The sequence below is a fragment of the Anolis carolinensis genome, chromosome 1 (genome assembly GCF_035594765.1).
Source record: "Anolis carolinensis isolate JA03-04 chromosome 1, rAnoCar3.1.pri, whole genome shotgun sequence".
Classification (NCBI taxonomy): domain Eukaryota; kingdom Metazoa; phylum Chordata; class Lepidosauria; order Squamata; family Dactyloidae; genus Anolis; species Anolis carolinensis.
Window position 1 is genome coordinate 2,921,003 of NC_085841.1, and position 18,688 is coordinate 2,939,690.

The 18,688-nt window shown below is 35.7% G+C and overlaps 1 protein-coding gene across 1 annotated transcript in view; it reads right to left on the minus strand.

Moving 5' to 3' along the window:
• Window positions 1-14,335, minus strand: part of stmn4 (stathmin 4) — a 23,288-nt gene extending 8,953 nt beyond the window's left edge. Inside the window, exons 1-2 of the mRNA XM_062969261.1 lie at window positions 14,192-14,335; window positions 847-925 (exon numbers count right to left, since the gene is read on the minus strand). Coding sequence (XP_062825331.1) covers window positions 847-859 — 13 coding nt within the window. The 5' untranslated portion in view covers window positions 860-925; window positions 14,192-14,335. The remainder of the gene's footprint in view (window positions 1-846; window positions 926-14,191) is intronic.
• Between the last annotated feature and the right edge of the window lie 4,353 nt (window positions 14,336-18,688).

The window sequence follows — 18,688 nt, forward strand, 5'->3', positions numbered from 1 at the left end:
TATTGTGTTTCAAATGATAATAATCCTCATTTTACAATATCTTAAACAAATATTGTATACAATTCGACAGTAAAAAAAAAAATCAAGAACATCTTTAAGCATATTTCTTATACAGTAGAGTCTCACTTATCCAACACTCGCTAATCCAATGTTCTGGATTATCCAACACATTTTTGTAGTCAATGTTTTCAATACATTGTGACATTTTGGTGCTAAATTCATAAATACAGTAATTACTATATAGCATTACTGTGTATTGAACTACTTTTTCTGTCAAATTTGTTGTATAACATGATGTTTTGGTGCTTAATTTGTAAAATCATAACCTAATTTAATGTTAAATAGGCTTTTCCTTAATCTTTCCTTATTATCCAACATATTCGCTTACCCAACGTTCTGCCGGCCCGTTTACATTGGATAAGCGAGACTCTACTGTACATGTAAACTTATACATTTTGACTGATAAATTAATAAAAAAATAACAAATAATACTAATAATAATAATTATAATTCTTGCTATATTGCTCCTAAACTTGGAGGCTCCATAGAAACATGTGTAGAATTGGATATAGCTCATAAGTGGGAGTTCTGTGACCCTCCAGGTGCTATTGGATTACAAGTCCCATCAGTCTTCACCAGCAAAGCTATGAATTACTGTAATTAATTACTACATAGGGTGAGCAAAGTCCAAATGCAATATGTGGATCTGGTCATTCCCAATTGGGAATGCAAAAACTTGCAGGGAAAGGAGCCAGAAGAATGATCAGAGAATAACCTGAGGATTCTGGGTGTTGTGATCCCTGAAAAGAGGAACTTTCCAAGGCCATTGGTATCAGCTTTGCCTACCTGCCAGCGTCATGATGCTGTCTATTCTGGGATGGGCTCCAAGTGGGTGAAGTCCAGATAGAAATAGCTCACTTGCAAACTGTAAAGAAAAGCAAATAAAGAAGATGCCATTGAATTACTTTATATACTCGAGTATAAGCCTAGTTTTTCAGCCCTTTTTTAAAGACTGAAAAAGCCCCCCTCGGCTTATACTCGGGTGAAGGTCCTGGTTGGCTTATATTTGGGTCAGTTTATACTCGAGATTACATTTGGTACATTTATTATTTTACTCTATTATTATTGGTATTATTACATTTATTATTTTTCTCTATTATTGTTGCTACTATTACATTTATTTTACTCTATTTTTATTATTATTAATACATTTATTATTTCACTCTGATATTATTACTATTATTATTATTACATTTATTATTTTACTCTATTTATTATTACATGTATTATTTTCCTGTATTATTTATTATTATTATTATTATTATTATTACATGTATTATTTTCCTGTATTTATTATTATTATTATTACATGTATTATTTTACGATATTATTATTAAAAGGATACATAAGCACATTTACATTGAAGAAGATGAGAATAATGATTTGATCAGAGTTGGACAGTCTTATCTTAAATGTGAGCTTAATGTAAATATTCAAAAACATTTAACCTACTGATGCCTCAGTTAATGTAATGTTATTGGTATCTATTTTTATTTCTGAAATTTACCACTCTCGGCTTATACTTGAGTCAATATTTTCCCAGTTTTTTTGTGGTCAAATTAGGTGCCTCGGCTTATATTCGGGTCAGCTTATACTCGAGTATATATGGTAATTTAAGAGTTTGCAAGATTGCAAGACTCATGAACCCCACGACCCCCTTTTGTGGCACAAATGGTACAAAAGTATTGATTAAATGAATTTATCAGCCAATGCTCTACACTGGGACTTTGATGCTACAGTTATCGGTGGCATCTACACTGTAGAATGAATGCAGTTTGACACTACTTTTAACTCAATAGCTCAATGCTATGGAATCCTGGGAGTCATCGTTTTACAAGGCCTTTAGTCTTTTCTGCCAAAGAGGGCAGGTGCCTCACCACACTACAACTCCCAGAGCTGGTTTCCAACAGACCTCACAACCTCCAAGGATGCCTGCCATAGATGTGGGTGAAACGTCAGGAGAGAATGCTTCTAGAACATGGCCACACAGCCTGGAAAACTCACAGCCACCCAGTGATTCTGGCCATGAAACCTTCGACAACAGATTATTATTATTATTATTATTATTATTATTATTATTATTATTATTATTATTGTGTAATAGTAGTTAAAGGGCTGTCTAACTGCATTCATTCCAAAGTGTAGATACTGCCTGATAGAGAAATGGAGGTGCTTCAAGGAACAGGAGGCAATCCTTCTCTCTTTCTTTCCTTCTCTCTTTCCTTCTCTCTTTCTTTCTTTCTTTCTTTCTTTCCCTCTTTCTTTCTTTCTTTCTTTCTTTCTTTCTTTCTTTCTTTCTTTCTTTCTTTCTTTCTTTCTTTCATCTCTCTCTTTCCTTCTTTCTTTCCTTCCTTCCTTCCTTCCTTCCTTCCTTCCTTCCTTCCTTCCTTCCTTCCTTCCTTCTCCCCCCTTTCTTTCTTTCATCTCTCTCTCTTTCCTTCTTTCCTTCCTTCCTTCCTTCCTTCCTTCCTTCCTTCCTTCCTTCCTTCCTTCCTTCCTTCCTTCCTTCCTTCCTTCCTTCCTTCCTTCCCCCCTCTCTTTCTTTCATCTCTCTCTTTCCTTCTCCTTCCTTCCTTCCTTCCTTCCTTCCTTCCTTCCTTCCTTCCTTCCTTCCTTCCTTCCTTCCTTCCTTCCTTCCTTCCTTCTCCCCCCTCTCTTTCTTTCATCTCTCTCTTTCCTTCTCCTTCCTTCCTTCCTTCCTTCCTTCCTTCCTTCCTTCCTTCCTTCCTTCCTTCCTTCCTTCCTTCCTTCCCTTCCTTCCTTCCTTCTCCCCCCTCTCTTTCTTTCATCTCTCTCTTTCCTTCCTTCCTTCTTTCTTTCATTCCTTCTTTCTTTATTTCCTTCCTTCCCTTCCTTCCTTCCTTCTCCCCCCTCTCTTTCTTTCATCTCTCTCTTTCCTTCCTTCCTTCTTTCTTTCATTCCTTCTTTCTTTATTTCCTTCCTTCCCTTCCTTCCTTCCTTCTCCCCCTCTCTTTCTTTCATCTCTCTCTTTCCTTCCTTCCTTCCTTCTTTCATTCCTTCTTTCTTTATTTCCTTCCTTCCCTTCCTTCCTTCCTTCTCCCCCCTCTCTTTCTTTCATCTCTCTCTTTCCTTCCTTCCTTCTTTCTTTCATTCCTTCCTTCCTCTTCCTCCTATCTCTTTCTTTTCTCCTTCCTCCCTCCCTCCCTCCCTCATCTCTCTTTCATCTCTCTCTCTCTCTTCCTTTCTTTTCCTTTCTTTCCCACCCTTTTTGCATGCACTGCTAAGGCACCCGGCTACACAAAGTAATTGTGAGAAGCAGTGCTTTTTGCCCCTCTCTCTACCCACCCAAAAATGGAGACTGGCACATGGAAAGAACGGTGCCTTCTCTTCTAGCACGTTTATGTTAAAAATGCCTCTGAGTCTGTCTAATGTATGTTGTTTGTCTGTTGGCATTGAATGTTTGCCATATATGTGTTCATTGTAATCCGCCCTGAGTCCCCTTCGGGGTGAGAAAGAAGGGCGGAATATAAATACTGTCAATAAATAAATAGATAAGGAGTGTGCAAGACACTTTGAGTCTCGTTTAAGAGCAAACGAATGGAAGCATGAAAAGGAACGAAGCCATCGATGTGCATGAAGAAACGAGGAGGCTTTCCCACATGGCATGGCTGCAAAGCGCATGGCTTCCCTCCCTCCTTTTCCACTGCATGAGCTCATCCTATATTATACAAAGATGTGGGATTTTTTTCCTCCTTTTCTCCCTCCCTCCTTTATTTATGAAGCCCCAAAGCATCCCTGTCGCCATGCCTCCCCTCCTCAGCCCCTTCTTCCTCTCTTCTATCCCCCTAAGTTTGCATTTTCTCTTATTATAGGGAGATTGTTTCCATAGGGATTGACAGAATAGGAAATCTATTAAGGCTGAGCAAAGGCAAAGCGTCCATAAACAAAGGAAGGATTGTGTGCCATTGCCGGCACATCTGGGATCCCAAGGAGGGGCAGAATCATACAATCATAACTCGAAGGGAACCCCAAAGGACATCCAGTCCAACCCCTGGCCATAGAGAAATCAAAGCCTTGCTCAGCCATAAGCATCAACACCTACCCTGTTCGTCTTTAGGACAATGATGGGCAACCTTTTGCGCTTGGTGTGACAAAATTCACCAAAAAAACCTAGCATGACTTGGGTGGTGTGTCACTTCGAGAAAAAATTTTTTTCGCAATATGTACAGTTTAAATAACAAAAAATATATAATTGTAATATATAACTGCATTCAATAAATCAAAAACTATTTACTACCATTATTTCTATGCATAACAATCTATGGTACCTCTTGCAGTTTCCACTCTGATTTCTCTCTATTGTAGTTTCAATGTAGTCATGAATAATGAATAATATAATAATACAGTAGAGTCTCACTTATCCAACATAAACGGGCCAGCAGAACGTTGGATAAGCGAAAATGTTGGATAATAAGGAGGGATTAAGGAAAAGCCTATTAAACATCAAATTAGGTTATGATTTTACAAATTAAGCACCAAAACATCATGTTATACAACAAATTTGATAGAAAAAGTAGTTCAATATGCAGTAATGCTATGTAGTAATTACTGTATTTACAAATTTAGCACCACAATATCACGATGTATTGAAAACATTGACTGCCAAAATGTGTTGGATAATCCAGAACGTTGGATAAGTGAGACTCTACTGTATATTCAATGCTCTTTATTCTATCCCATCAGTTAGAAATAATTCCAATGTCTACCTCATCCCAAATCTCCAATCAATTGCAGCATTTTGGCTTCCTACTTCATTCTCGCATTTACAATATACACTCCGCACACTTTGGCTCAGTTTGTTTTTATAAACTTTGCTCAGGTTTTTAGATTATGGTTAGTTGATGTTACTGATATTTTATTATGTTTAATGTGTATAATTGTATTCTATCTGATGTGTTTTTATTTTTCTGATGATTGTAACTACCCCATATGCCCTCCATATTATCAACAGATTCTGCATCTATGGCTTCGAAGTATTATATAATGGATGCTATTTTACGATGACCCACAAGGTTTCCTACAAGGGCCTCAATATCCTAAAAACTCCGGATTGTAGATAATATTGGATGCTAAGCAGGGCCAGCCCTGGTTAGCCTTTGGATGGGAGACCGCCAGGTGCTGTAGGTGATGTCTCAAAAGGAAGAAAGTGGCCAAACTTCTATTCCTTGGCTAAAAAAACCCTATGAAATATATGGGGGCCATCATAAGTTATGGTGATGATTTTTCCCCAAATGCTACAAACTAGAACTTCCATATTTATTTAATTTATATATTGCTCTTCTCCCCCAGGACCCATATTTGGGGAAAGGAGAGATTTTTGGACTGTCGCTCCCAGCAACCCCAGGACTACCATTGAATCCCAAGCACCATGGGCTCTATTTCGGAGGAAGGAACTGGCGAAAAGTCTTATCTAAGTATACTCTATACCAGGGGTCCCCAAACTAAGGCCCGGGGGCCGGATACGGCCCATCGAAGCCATTTATCCGGCCCCCACGGCACAAGGGCAGAAGGGGGTTGGGCTAAATGACCCAAGAGGTCTCTTCTTCTCTTACAACCCATTATTATTATTATTATTATTATTATTATTAGAAACACAACAAGATGAGTCCACAGCAGACACTCTGCTGGCTGGTGAATTGGATCCCACGTCGGACACTTCCCAAGTATCTAGGACTGTGTGATGTATCGGCGAATAATGTGCGCAGATCTCAGTAAGGTGGTCTTCTGCAGCCAGCAGGTGGTAATTCTGTCAGCACCGATTGTATTTAAGTGCAGGCCAAGGCCTTTAGGCACTGCACCCAGTGTGCCGATCACCACTGGGACCACCTTGACTGGCTTGTGCCAGAGTCTTTGTAGTTCGATCTTTAAATCCTCATATCATGTCAGCTATTCCAGTTGTTTCCCCTCAATCCTACTGTCACCTGGGATTGCAACATCGACAATCTATACTTTGTTTTTTAACACGATTGTGAAGTCAGGAGTATTGTGTTCCAAAACCCTGTATTATTATTATTATTATTATTATTATTATTATTATTATTATTATTATTATTATCATCATCATCATCGTCATCATCATCATTGAGGCTGGGTGGCCATCTGTCAGGGATGCTTTGCTTGTGCTTTTGGTGCACAGAGGCAGAAGGGGGTTGGACTAAATGGCCCAAGGGGTCTCTTCCAACCCTCATTATTATTATTATTATTATTATTATTATTATTATTATTATTATTAACATTGAAGCTGGGTAGCCATCTGTCGGGGTGCCGTGCTTGTGCTTTTGGTGCACAAAGGCAGAAGGAGATTGGACTCAATGGCCCAAAGGGTCTCTGCCAACCCTCTTTTTATTATTGTTGTTGTTATTTTATTATTATTATTATTATTATTATTATTATTATTATTATTATTATTATTATTATTATTATTATTGCTCGGTGGCCAACCATAGTCCGGCCCTCCAACAGTCCGAAGGATTGTGAACTGGCCCCCTGTTTAAAAAGTTTGGGGACCCCTGCTCTATACAATGCTATGAGGTTGCCATGAGTCTATAGGCACCTTGGAGACATATCATTAACACCCACAAAGCCTGATCTAAGCATCATTTGTGCAAATTGTTAATCTTCCAGCTGTTATTGTCATCTGGGAAGTTTCTAGGACACCGTCGGTTCCTGGGAGTTACGTAACCATTGAGTAGGAAGGTTTTTCGGGGATTTTGACAGATGCAAAGGCAATGAATCCTTCCATGACTCAATGCTATTGAATCCTGGGAGTTGTAGTTTTACAAGATCTTGGAGTATTGGTGCCTCACCAAACTACAACTCCCAAGGCTCCCTAGCAGTTCAAATGGGGTCAAACTTCATTAACATCCACACTGTCGATGCACCCTTAGATAAAAGATATTGGGATATTTGCTATGGTTACTAATCTTATGCAACACACAATGCAAATCAATTGAACAGCATTGTATGAGTCTGCACTGGCCATATAATGCAGTTTGGAAACTCCACATTATATGGCAATTTAGATAGAATCTGAGCCTTCCTTAGCTGAAATGCTTTGGCCCAGAAATCTTATTTTGCCGATTTTGGAACACTTGCATAAACATAATGAAATATCTTGCAAATAGGACACAAATCTAGACATGAAATCCATTTATACAGTAGAGTCTCACTTATCCAACACTTGCTTATTCAATGTTCTGGATTATCCAACGCATTTTTGAAGTCAATGTTTTCAATATATCATGATATTTTAATGCTAAATTTGTAAATACAGTAATTACTACATAGCATTAATGTGTAATGAACTACTTTTTCTGTCAAATTTGTTGCAAAACATGATGTTTTGGTGCTTAATTTGTAAAATCATAACCTAATTTGATGTTTAATAGGCTTTTCCTTAATCCCTCCTTATTATCCAAGATATTCGCTTATCCAAGCTTCTGCCGGCCCGTTTAGCTTGGATAAGTGAGACTCTACTGTACTTGCATAGAAATAATGAAATATCTTGCAAATAGGACACAAATCTAGACATTAAATCCACTTATGTTTCATAGACACTTTATATTTTATACATAATATTGCTAATAATTTTGTGCATTGAACCATCATAGAAACTTTATATTCTTTATGCCTCAACTAATTTTATGTACGATATTGCTAATAATTTCGTGCATTGAACCATCATAGAAACTTTATAGTCTTTCTGCCTCAACTAATTTTATCATTATATTGCTAATAATTTTGTGCATTGAACCATCATACTTTGATTGTGCATGGCAGGGGGTTGGACTAGATGGCCCATGGGCTCTCTATTATTCTATTATTATTCTACAATTATATGAAAGCAAAGGCATTAATATATCAGCCTCCCAATTTGGAGCATTTTGGGATTTTGCATAAGGAATGCCCAGCTTTTTATATCAACGATGAGGAAGGCCAGGTCTGTCTTTTCAGCCAAAATCATCTATATTATGTGTGCTTTCATTTCCAACTTGTAGCTGAGTAAAAGCACTCTGCGCATGCTCTAGGGAAGTTTCGATTATCATTGCAGCTCTACAAGTGCCAAGGCTCTGAAGCTGTTTCTTCTGGAGCTAAATCCCTACTAAGGCGCATCTACACTGTAGAATGAATGCAGTTTGACATCACTTGGGATAAAGCTATGAGATCCTGGGAGTTGTAGTTTGGCGAGGCCCCGGTGCTCTTTATAGGCAAAGAAGGCTAAAGATCTTGCAAAACTGCAACTCTCCAGATTCGATAAACTTCAGCCATGGTAGTTAAAGTGGTGTCAAACTGCATTCATTCCACAGTGTAGACGCACCCTAAACCGGATTAGTATGAAACCCATATTCTGTTCATGCACCATGCTTCCTTTTGCCTTGATGCCAGATAATGAAAATTTGGGTGGATTTAATGCCTTTGGGTGTCATTTTGGGGATAGTCCAGGCATGGGCAAACTTTGGCCCTCCGGGTGTTTTGGACTTCAACTCCCACAATTCCTAACAGCCTACCGGCTGTTAGGAATTGTGGGAGTTGAAGTCCAAAACACCCGGAGGGCCAAAGTTTGCTCATGCATGGGATAGCCTGTTGCATCCAGGACTGTCGGAAAGAGTTTCGGACCAGATAGCAGTAAAAACAAAAGTTCCCAACCCTTATGTGGTGGGCTGTTAGGTCTATAGATGCATCTACACTGTAGAATGAATGCAGTTTGACACCTCTTCAACTGCCCTGGCAAAATGCTATGGGATCCTGGGAGTTGTAGTTTTTGTTTTACCCATGTTGGAAACCACCTGGTTCCCTTTGGGGAGATAGAGCGGTATACAAATAAATAATAATATTAATAGTTGTTGTTGTTATTATTATTATTATTATTATTATTATTATTATTATTATTATTATTATTATTATTATGTTGCCATCCCAGGTGACAGTCGCATTGACGAAAAACAACAGGAAAAACTCAGCCGCTATCAGGACCTCAAGATTGAACTTCAAAGACTCTGGCAGAAACCAGTGCAGGTGGTCCCGGTGGTGATGGGCACACTGGGTGCCGTGCCAAAAGATCTCAGCCGGCATTTGGAAACAATAGACATTGACAAAATTACGATCTGCCAGCTGCAAAAGGCCACCCTACTGGGATCTGCGCGGATCATCCGAAAATACATCACACAGTCCTAGACACTTGGGAAGTGTTCGACTTGTGATTATGTGATTTGGAAACAATAGACATTGACAAAATTACGATCTGCCAACTGCAAAAGGCCACCCTACTGGGATCTGCACGCATCATCCGAGAATACATCACACAGTCCTAGACGCTTGGGAAGTGTTCGACTTGTGATTTTGTGATACGAAATCCAGCATATCTATCTTGTTTGCTGTGTCATAATAAAATAATAATAATAATAATAATAATAATAATAATAATAATAATAATAATAATTATTATTATTATTATTATTATTATTTTGTGAAATACCAGCACTCTTTGGCAAAGAAGGCTAAAGGCCTTGCAAAACTACAACTCCCCAGACTCCATAGTATTTAGAGAGGGCAAGTGTTATCAAAGTGAATTAATTCCACTGTCTAGACACACCCTGTCTGGGGCAGCTCTAATCAGGGACAAACTGGATTCCTATATTGAGAAAAGGGCAGGATATTGATTTAATAATTGATTGATTGAAGGATTGATGGATTGCCTGCCTTTCATCATCTACTCATTTGAATTTCTATAGTTAGTACTCTTAGTATGGGCATACTAAGAGTACTAACTATAGAAATTCCAGTGAGTAGATGATGAAAGGCAGGCAATCAATCAATCAATCCATCCATCTGCAAATCAAGGTTCTGTCCCATAAAGATAAATCCTGACATCCTTCATTAGAAAGAATGCAGAAACTTGGAATTGCATTATTATTATTATTATTATTATTATTATTATTATTATTATTATTATTATTATATGGGCATACTAAGAGTACTAACTATAGAAATTCCAATGAGTAGATGATGAAAGGCAGGCAATCAATCAATCAATCCATCCATCTGCAAATCAAGGTTCTGTCCCATAAAGATAAATCCTAACATCCTTCATTAGAAAGAATGCAGAAGCTTGGAATTGCATTATTATTATTATTATTATTATTATTATTATTATTATTATTATTATTATATGGGCATACTAAGAGTACTAACTATAGAAATTCCAGTGAGTAGATGATGAAAGGCAGGCAATCAATCAATCAATCCATCCATCTGCAAATCAAGGTTCTGTCCCATAAAGATAAATCCTGACATTCTTCATTAGAAAGAATGCAGAAACTTGGAATTGCATTATTATTATTATTATTATTATTATTATTATTATTATTATTATTATTATTATTATTATATGGGCATACTAAGAGTACTAACTATAGAAATTCCAGTGAGTAGATGATGAAAGGCAGGCAATCAATCAATCAATCCATCCATCTGCAAATCAAGGTTCTGTCCCATAAAGATAAATCCTGACATCCTTCATTAGAAAGAATACAGAAACTTGGAATTGCATTATTATTATTATTATTATTATTATTATTATTATTATTATTATTATTATTATTATTATATGGGCATACTAAGAGTACTAACTATAGAAATTCCAATGAGTAGATGATGAAAGGCAGGCAATCCATCCATCCATCCATCTGCAAATCAAGGTTCTGTCCCATAAAGATAAATAGTGCCATCCATCATTTGAAAGAATGCAGAAGCTTGGAATTGCATTATTATTATTATTATTATTATTATTGACACAAAGACAGAGCATGACACAATAAATGAGATGTATATATATTTATTAATTTATTTAATACATTTATATCCCGCCCTTCTCACCCCAAAGGGGACTCAGAGTGGCTTACAAATTAAATTTACATACAATATTATATTATTAGCATAGCACAATACTGGCAGTAAATTACCATATTGTACTATATCTATATATTGTGTTATTATTAATAATATTACATGTAATATATAATACATAATATTATTATATTGTATTACAAAATAATATTAATATTATATGCATATATAATATATTATAACATTATAAATTATTGTAAATTATATTGTATATATGTACATATGCATGTGTGTATGTATATATATATATATATATATATATATATATATATATATACACACACACACACACACACACACATATATATACATATATACACACATACACACATATATGCTGGATTTCATATCACAAAATCACAAGTCGAACTTCCCAAGTGTTTAGGACTGTGTGATATTATTATTATTATTATTATTATTATTATTATTATTATTTAATTATGTCACAGCAAACAAGATAGATATGCTGGATTTTGTATCACAAAATCACAAGTCGAACACTTCCCAAGTGTCTAGGACTGTGTGATGTATTTTCGGATGATGCGTGCAGATCCCAGTAGGGTGGCCTTTTGCAGTTGGCAGATCGTTATTATTATTATTATTATTATTATTATTATTATTATTATTATTATTTGAAACAAAACAAGATGAGTCCACAACTGACACTCTGCTGGCTGTTGCATTGGATCCCACATCTAATGTCTAGGACTATGTGATGTATTATTATTATTATTATTATTATTATTATTATTACGACACAGCAAACAAGATAGACATGCTGGATTTTGTATTATTATTATTATTATTATTATTATTATTATTATTATTATTATTATTTGAAACACAACAAGATGAGTCCACAGCAGACACTTTGCTGGCTGTTGCATTGGATCACATGTCTAGTGTCTAGGACTGTGTGATATATTATTATTATTATTATTATTATTATTATTATTATTATTATTGTTATTATTATTATTATTATTATTACGACACAGCAAACAAGATAGACATGCTGGATTTCGTATTATTATTATTATTATTATTATTATTATTATTATTATTATTATTTGAAACACAACAAGATGAGTCCACAGCAGACACTCTGCCTCCTGTTGCATTGGATCCCACATCTAGTGTCTAGGACTATGCGATGTATTATTATTATTATTATTATTATTATTATTATTATTATTATTATTATTATTATTATTATTACGACACAGCAAACAAGATAGACATGCTGGATTTCGTATTATTATTATTATTATTATTATTATTATTATTATTATTTGAAACACAACAAGATGAGTCCACAGCAGACACTTTGCTGGCTGTTGCATTGGATCACACGTCTAGTGTCTAGGACTGTGTGATATGTTATTATTATTATTATTATTATTATTATTATTATTATTATTATTATTATTATGACACAGCAAACAAGATAGACATGCTGGATTTCGTATTATTATTATTATTATTATTATTATTATTATTATTATTATTATTATTTGAAACACAACAAGATGAGTCCACAGCAGACACTTTGCTGGCTGTTGCATTGGATCACATGTCTAGTGTCTAGGACTGTGTGATATATTATTATTATTATTATTATTATTATTATTATTATTATTATTATTATTATTATTATTACGACACAGCAAACAAGATAGACATGCTGGATTTCGTATTATTATTATTATTATTATTATTATTATTATTATTATTATTATTTGAAACGCAACAAGATGAGTCCACAGAAGATGAGTCCACAGCAGACACTTTGCTGGCTGTTTCATTGGATCACACGTCTAGTGTCTAGGACTGTGTGGTGTATTATATTATTATTATTATTATTATTATTATTATTATCATTATTATTATTATTATTATTATTTGAAACACAACAAGATGAGTCCACAGCAGACACTTTGCTGGTTGTTGCATTGGATCCCACATCTAGTGTCTAGGACTGTGTGATGTATTATTATTATTATTATTATTATTATTATTATTATTACGACACAGCAAACAAGATAGACATGCTGGATTTCGTATTATTATTATTATTATTATTATTATTATTATTATTATTATTATTATTATTATTTGAAACACAACAAGATGAGTCCACAGCAGACACTTTGCTGGCTGTTGCATTGGATCACATGTCTAGTGTCTAGGACTGTGTGATATATTATTATTATTATTATTATTGTTATTATTATTATTATTATTATTACGACACAGCAAACAAGATAGACATGCTGGATTTCGTATTATTATTATTATTATTATTATTATTATTATTATTATTATTATTATTATTTGAAACACAACAAGATGAGTCCACAGCAGACACTTTGCTGGCTGTTGCATTGGATCACATGTCTAGTGTCTAGGACTGTGTGATATATTATTATTATTATTATTATTATTATTATTATTATTATTATTATTATTATTATTACGACACAGCAAACAAGATAGACATGCTGGATTTCGTATTATTATTATTATTATTATTATTATTATTATTATTATTATTATTATTATTTGAAACACAACAAGATGAGTCCACAGCAGACACTTTGCTGGCTGTTGCATTGGATCACACGTCTAGTGTCTAGGACTGTGTGATGTATTATTATTATTATTATTATTATTATTATTATTATTATTATTATTATTATTATTATTATTATTATGCTTTGGGTGGAATTGAAGTCTCCCTGCCATGCACTAGAGCCCCACCCCTCTCTATAGCACACCCCTTATGTATCCCAACTTCTACAAGCTTTTTTCAAGCATTTCCTTTCTATTTTCATAATCTTTCCAACGATAAGAACCAGGAAGTTTTTAAAAAATGAAAATAGAAGGATTTCTTGCAAGAAGTTGAGTCCTGCATCCAGTTAATGAGCTTTGATCGTCCCATTGTTACCGTCTGCATTGTAGTGAGTTCACTGCAGATTTGCAAGTCAAAGGTAGAGCCAAAATAAGGAGAAAAGACAAGGAATTATCCCAAATCTCCATCCCCAATTCTCCCAAATATGTAGCTATAAGGACTGGGAAATTGAGGGTGCCGGCACCCCAATGTGCCCAGTTTTTTGTAGGTTTTGGCACTCTATTAAGCAACTCAAAGGGGGGGAAAATATTAGGGTCAAAGCAGGGATATTTAGGGTGGATGGATGCAACTTACCCCTTGCTAAGCCTGGCCTTGGTGCCCGCTTTGCAGCCAGCCTCTCCCAAAGATGCTCCGAGAGGCAGCCAGCATCCCCTCATCCCCAGCCATGACATCACCTCCAAGGAATCCCATTGGCTCGACTCAACCGAGGCGCCTGATTGGCCCGCATCCGATGGGGCTGAAGTCAGCCAAGTGGTCCAGGGATGATGTCACACAAGGGATGCTATTTTCAAGGAAGGAGCTTCGGATGCAGGAAAGAGGGAGGGAAGCAGGGAGGATGCGCCAGGAGCATTTACAAGCACCCCCGGCTTTGTTAAAAACCATGACGTCTTCCATTGCGGATTAGTTAAACCCCACACCCTTCTTCCCATGTTCGACCAAGTGATTATGGGGATAAAGCATCATCATTTGATTATGATCAAAAGCGACCATCACCATGTCCTTTCTTTCTATTCATGCAGGCTTTTAAAAAAAGAAAATGCATATTATTATTATTATTATTATTATTATTATTATTATTATTATTACTATTACTATATAACAATTATTCTTATTACTACAGTTGAGTCTCACTTACCCAACATAAACAGGCCAGCAGAATGTTGGATAAGCGAATATGTTGGATAATAAGGAGAGAGTAAGAAAAAGTCTATTAAACATCAAAATGGAGCATTTGCTTTCAATACAAAGGAGGCATTTAGCTTTTAAAGCTATGAGGTCCAGGCATAAAATAGACATACAGTAGAGTCTCACTTATCCAATGCAAACGGGCCGGCAGAACGTTGGATAAGTGAATATGTTGGATAATAAGGAGAGATTAAGGAGAAGCCTATTAAACATCAAATTAGGTTATGATTTTGCAAATTAAGCACCAAAACATCATGTTTTACAACAAATTTGACAGAAAAAGTAGTTCATTGTACATTAATGCTATGTAGCAATTACTGTATTTATGAATTTAGCACCAAAATATCACAATGCATTGAAAACATTGACTACAAAAATGCGTTGGATAATCCAGAACATTGGATAAGTGAGACTCTACTGTATTACCATCCCCATCTTTCGTTCCATTCACGCAGGCTTTTAAAAGAAGAAAATTTATATTATTATTATTAAGATATAACTATTATTATTATTATTATTATTATTATTATTATTATTATTATTTTATTGTATGGCACAGCAAACATGATAGATATGCTGGATTTCGTATCACAAAATCACAAGTCGAACACTTCCCAAGTGTCTAGCACTGTGTGATGTATTTTCAGATGATGTGCGCAGATTATAATTATAATTATTATTATTATTATTATTACTACTACTACTATATAACAATTGTTGTTATTATTATTATTATTATTACTACTACTACTACCATCCCCATCTTTCTTTCCATTCATGCAGACTTTAAAAAAAAGAAAATGTATACTATTATTATATAACAATTATTATTATTGTTATTATTATTATTATTATTATTATTACCATCCCATCTTTCTTTCCATTCATGCAGGCTTTTAAAAGAAGAAAATATATATTAATTTTATTATTATTATTATTATTATTATTATTATTATTATTATTATTATTATATAACAATTATTATTATTTTATTATGACACAGCAAACAAGATAGATATGCTGGATTACATATCACAAAATCACAAGTCGAACACTTCCCAAGTGTCTAGGACTGTGTGATGTATTTTCGGATGATGTATGCAGATCCCAGTAGGGTGGCCTTTTGCAGTTGGCAGATCGTGATTTTGTCAATGTCTATTGTTTCCAAATGCCGGCTGAGATCTTTTGGCACGGCACCCAGTGTGCCCATCACCACTGGGACCACCTGCACTGGTTTCTGCCAGAGTCTTTGAAGTTCAATCTTGAGGTCCTGATAGCGGCTGAGTTTTTCCTGTTGTTTTTCGTTAATGCGACTGTCACCTGGGATGGCAACATCAATGATCCAAACCTTTTTCTTTTCCACAACTGTGATGTCTGGTGTGTTGTGTTCCAGAACTTTGTCAGTCTGGATTCGGAAGTCCCACAGTATCTTTGCGTGCTCATTTTCCAATACTTTTGCAGGTTTGTGATCCCACCAGTTCTTTGCTGCTGGGAGGTGGTACTTGAGGCATAAGTTCTAATGAATCATTTGGGCCACATAGTTGTGCCTCTGTTTGTAGTCTGTCTGTGCAATTTTCTTACAACAGCTGTGCATTATTACTATATAACAATTATTATTATTATTATTATTATTATTATTATTATTATTATTATTATTATTTTATGACACAGCAAACAAGATAGATATGCTGGATTTCAGTTTCCTTTTTCCCATACAACTTCAGGTCATTCATGTACATCAGATGCGAAATTTTGTGAGATTTCTTAGATGTTTGATAGCCGAGACTTGTTTTTTGTAAGATTGTTGACAGAGCTATCATGGCAATAGTGAAAAGCAGAGGGGACAATGAATCTCCCTGGAAAATTCCTCTTCTGATGTTGACAAGTCCATAGCTTTCATTTCCAACAAACAGTTCAATTTTCCAGTGCTCCATCATGTTTTCAATAAAGGTGCCAACGTTTTTCCTAATCCCGATGGCGTCCAGGCACTTGATGATCCAGCTGTGTGGGAGTGAGTCAAAGTCCTTTTTGTAGTCAATCCACGTCATGTGAAGATTAGCTTTTCGGCTTTTACAGTTCTCCAGAATCATTTTATTTATTATTATTTTTATTATTTTGCTTTGCTTCTTAAATGAGACTTCAAGTGGATCACAAGATTAAAACAGTACAACTGAAAGCTTGCAACCTATACATATGTATATAGGTAGGTCTCTTTAAAATTCAGACTAAAATCCAGAATGGATTCATTCCTTACTGACATGGAATCCATTCTCCCCTGCTAATTAAACCCAACATGGGACATTTACTCTCAATATATTAATTGTTTGATTTTATTTTCGTAGCAAAGTTGTGCGATGGTGAACGCAGGAGCATTCAGTGCCTTTATCATCCTATTATTCCGAGATCGTTTGAACCACAAAAAGGCAAAAAATATCTTGAGAAGAAATGGATTTGGGTCACTTCAAGTACATCACCCTTAAATGCATCAGCTGACGACCTAAATGGATGACTTCACTCTAATATGAGGCCAGTTGCCAGGATTTCTAAACTAACTTCCAAAACACTGACACAATATCCTTGGGGCTTTGCAAGAACCTTGCAGGTTTTATCGTTAAATAGGCTATTGGTAAACATTTAGTGATTAATTCTCAAATGTATTGGCCAATGGGAAATAATGGAATGCAGTAAACTAAGAAATAGTGCCTTGGCCACATAACCAGGAGGTCATGAAAAGTTGGAAGAGACTAAACAAATAAACCACAAGAAATAGTAAAGCGGTATATCTTTCATACTTTATTTTTTGATAGGTAAAATGTTTTATTTATGGGTTGCTGTGAGTTTTTTGGGATGTCTGGCCATGTTCCAGAAGCATTCTCTCCTGACGTTTCGCCCACATCTATGGCAGGCATCCTCAGAGGTTGTGAGGCCTGTTGGAAACTAGGCAAGTGAGGTTTATATATCTGTGGAAGGTCCAGGGTGGGAGAAATAATTCTTGTCTGTTGGAGGCAAGTGTGAATGTTGCAATTGATCACCTTGATTAGCATTGAATGGCCTTGCAGCTTCAAAGCCTGGCTGCTTCTTGCCTGGAGGAATCCTCTGTTGGGAGGTGTTAGCTGGCCCTGATTGTCTCCTGTCTTGAATTCCTGTTTTTTTTAGTGTTGTTCTTTATTTATTGTCCTGATTTTAGAGTTTTTTTTAAATACTAGTAGACAGATTTTATTTATTTTATTTATTTACAGCATTTATATTCCTCCCTTCTCACCCTGAAGGGGACTCAGGCCGGATCACATTACACATATAGGCAAACATTCAATGCCTTTTAACATAGAACAAAGACAAGACAAACATAGGCTCCGAGCGGGGCTCGAACTCATGACCTCCTGGTCAGAGTGATTCATTGCAGTTAATTGCAGCTGGCTTGCTCTTCCGCCTGCGCCACAACCCGGGCCCATGAATTTCATGAACAAAATGAAATTTTGTTCATTTTCATGGTTTCCTCCTTTCTGTTGATATTGTCCACGTGCTTGTGGATTTCAGTAGCTTCTTTGTGTCATCTGACATGTTGGTTGTTAGAGTGGCATTTCTGTGTTCTCAAATAATAATATGCTGTGCCCAGGTTGGTTCATCAAGTGCTCCGATTTTAGACTTTTAAAAAACTGAAGGCCAGATTTTGTTCCTTTTCATAGCTTCTTCCTTTCTGTTGAAATTGCCTTAAATCAAGAAATAGTTTTCTAAGATCTACAGAGATTCTCACAGGAACATCTCAGCAAGCGAGAGTCCAAAAGTGGCAGGCTGAGACACGGAACCTCAATCAGTGGCTGAGGCCGGATGAGAGACTCCCTCCTGGGCACACAGAAGACCGGGCAACTTGGAAGGCACTGAACA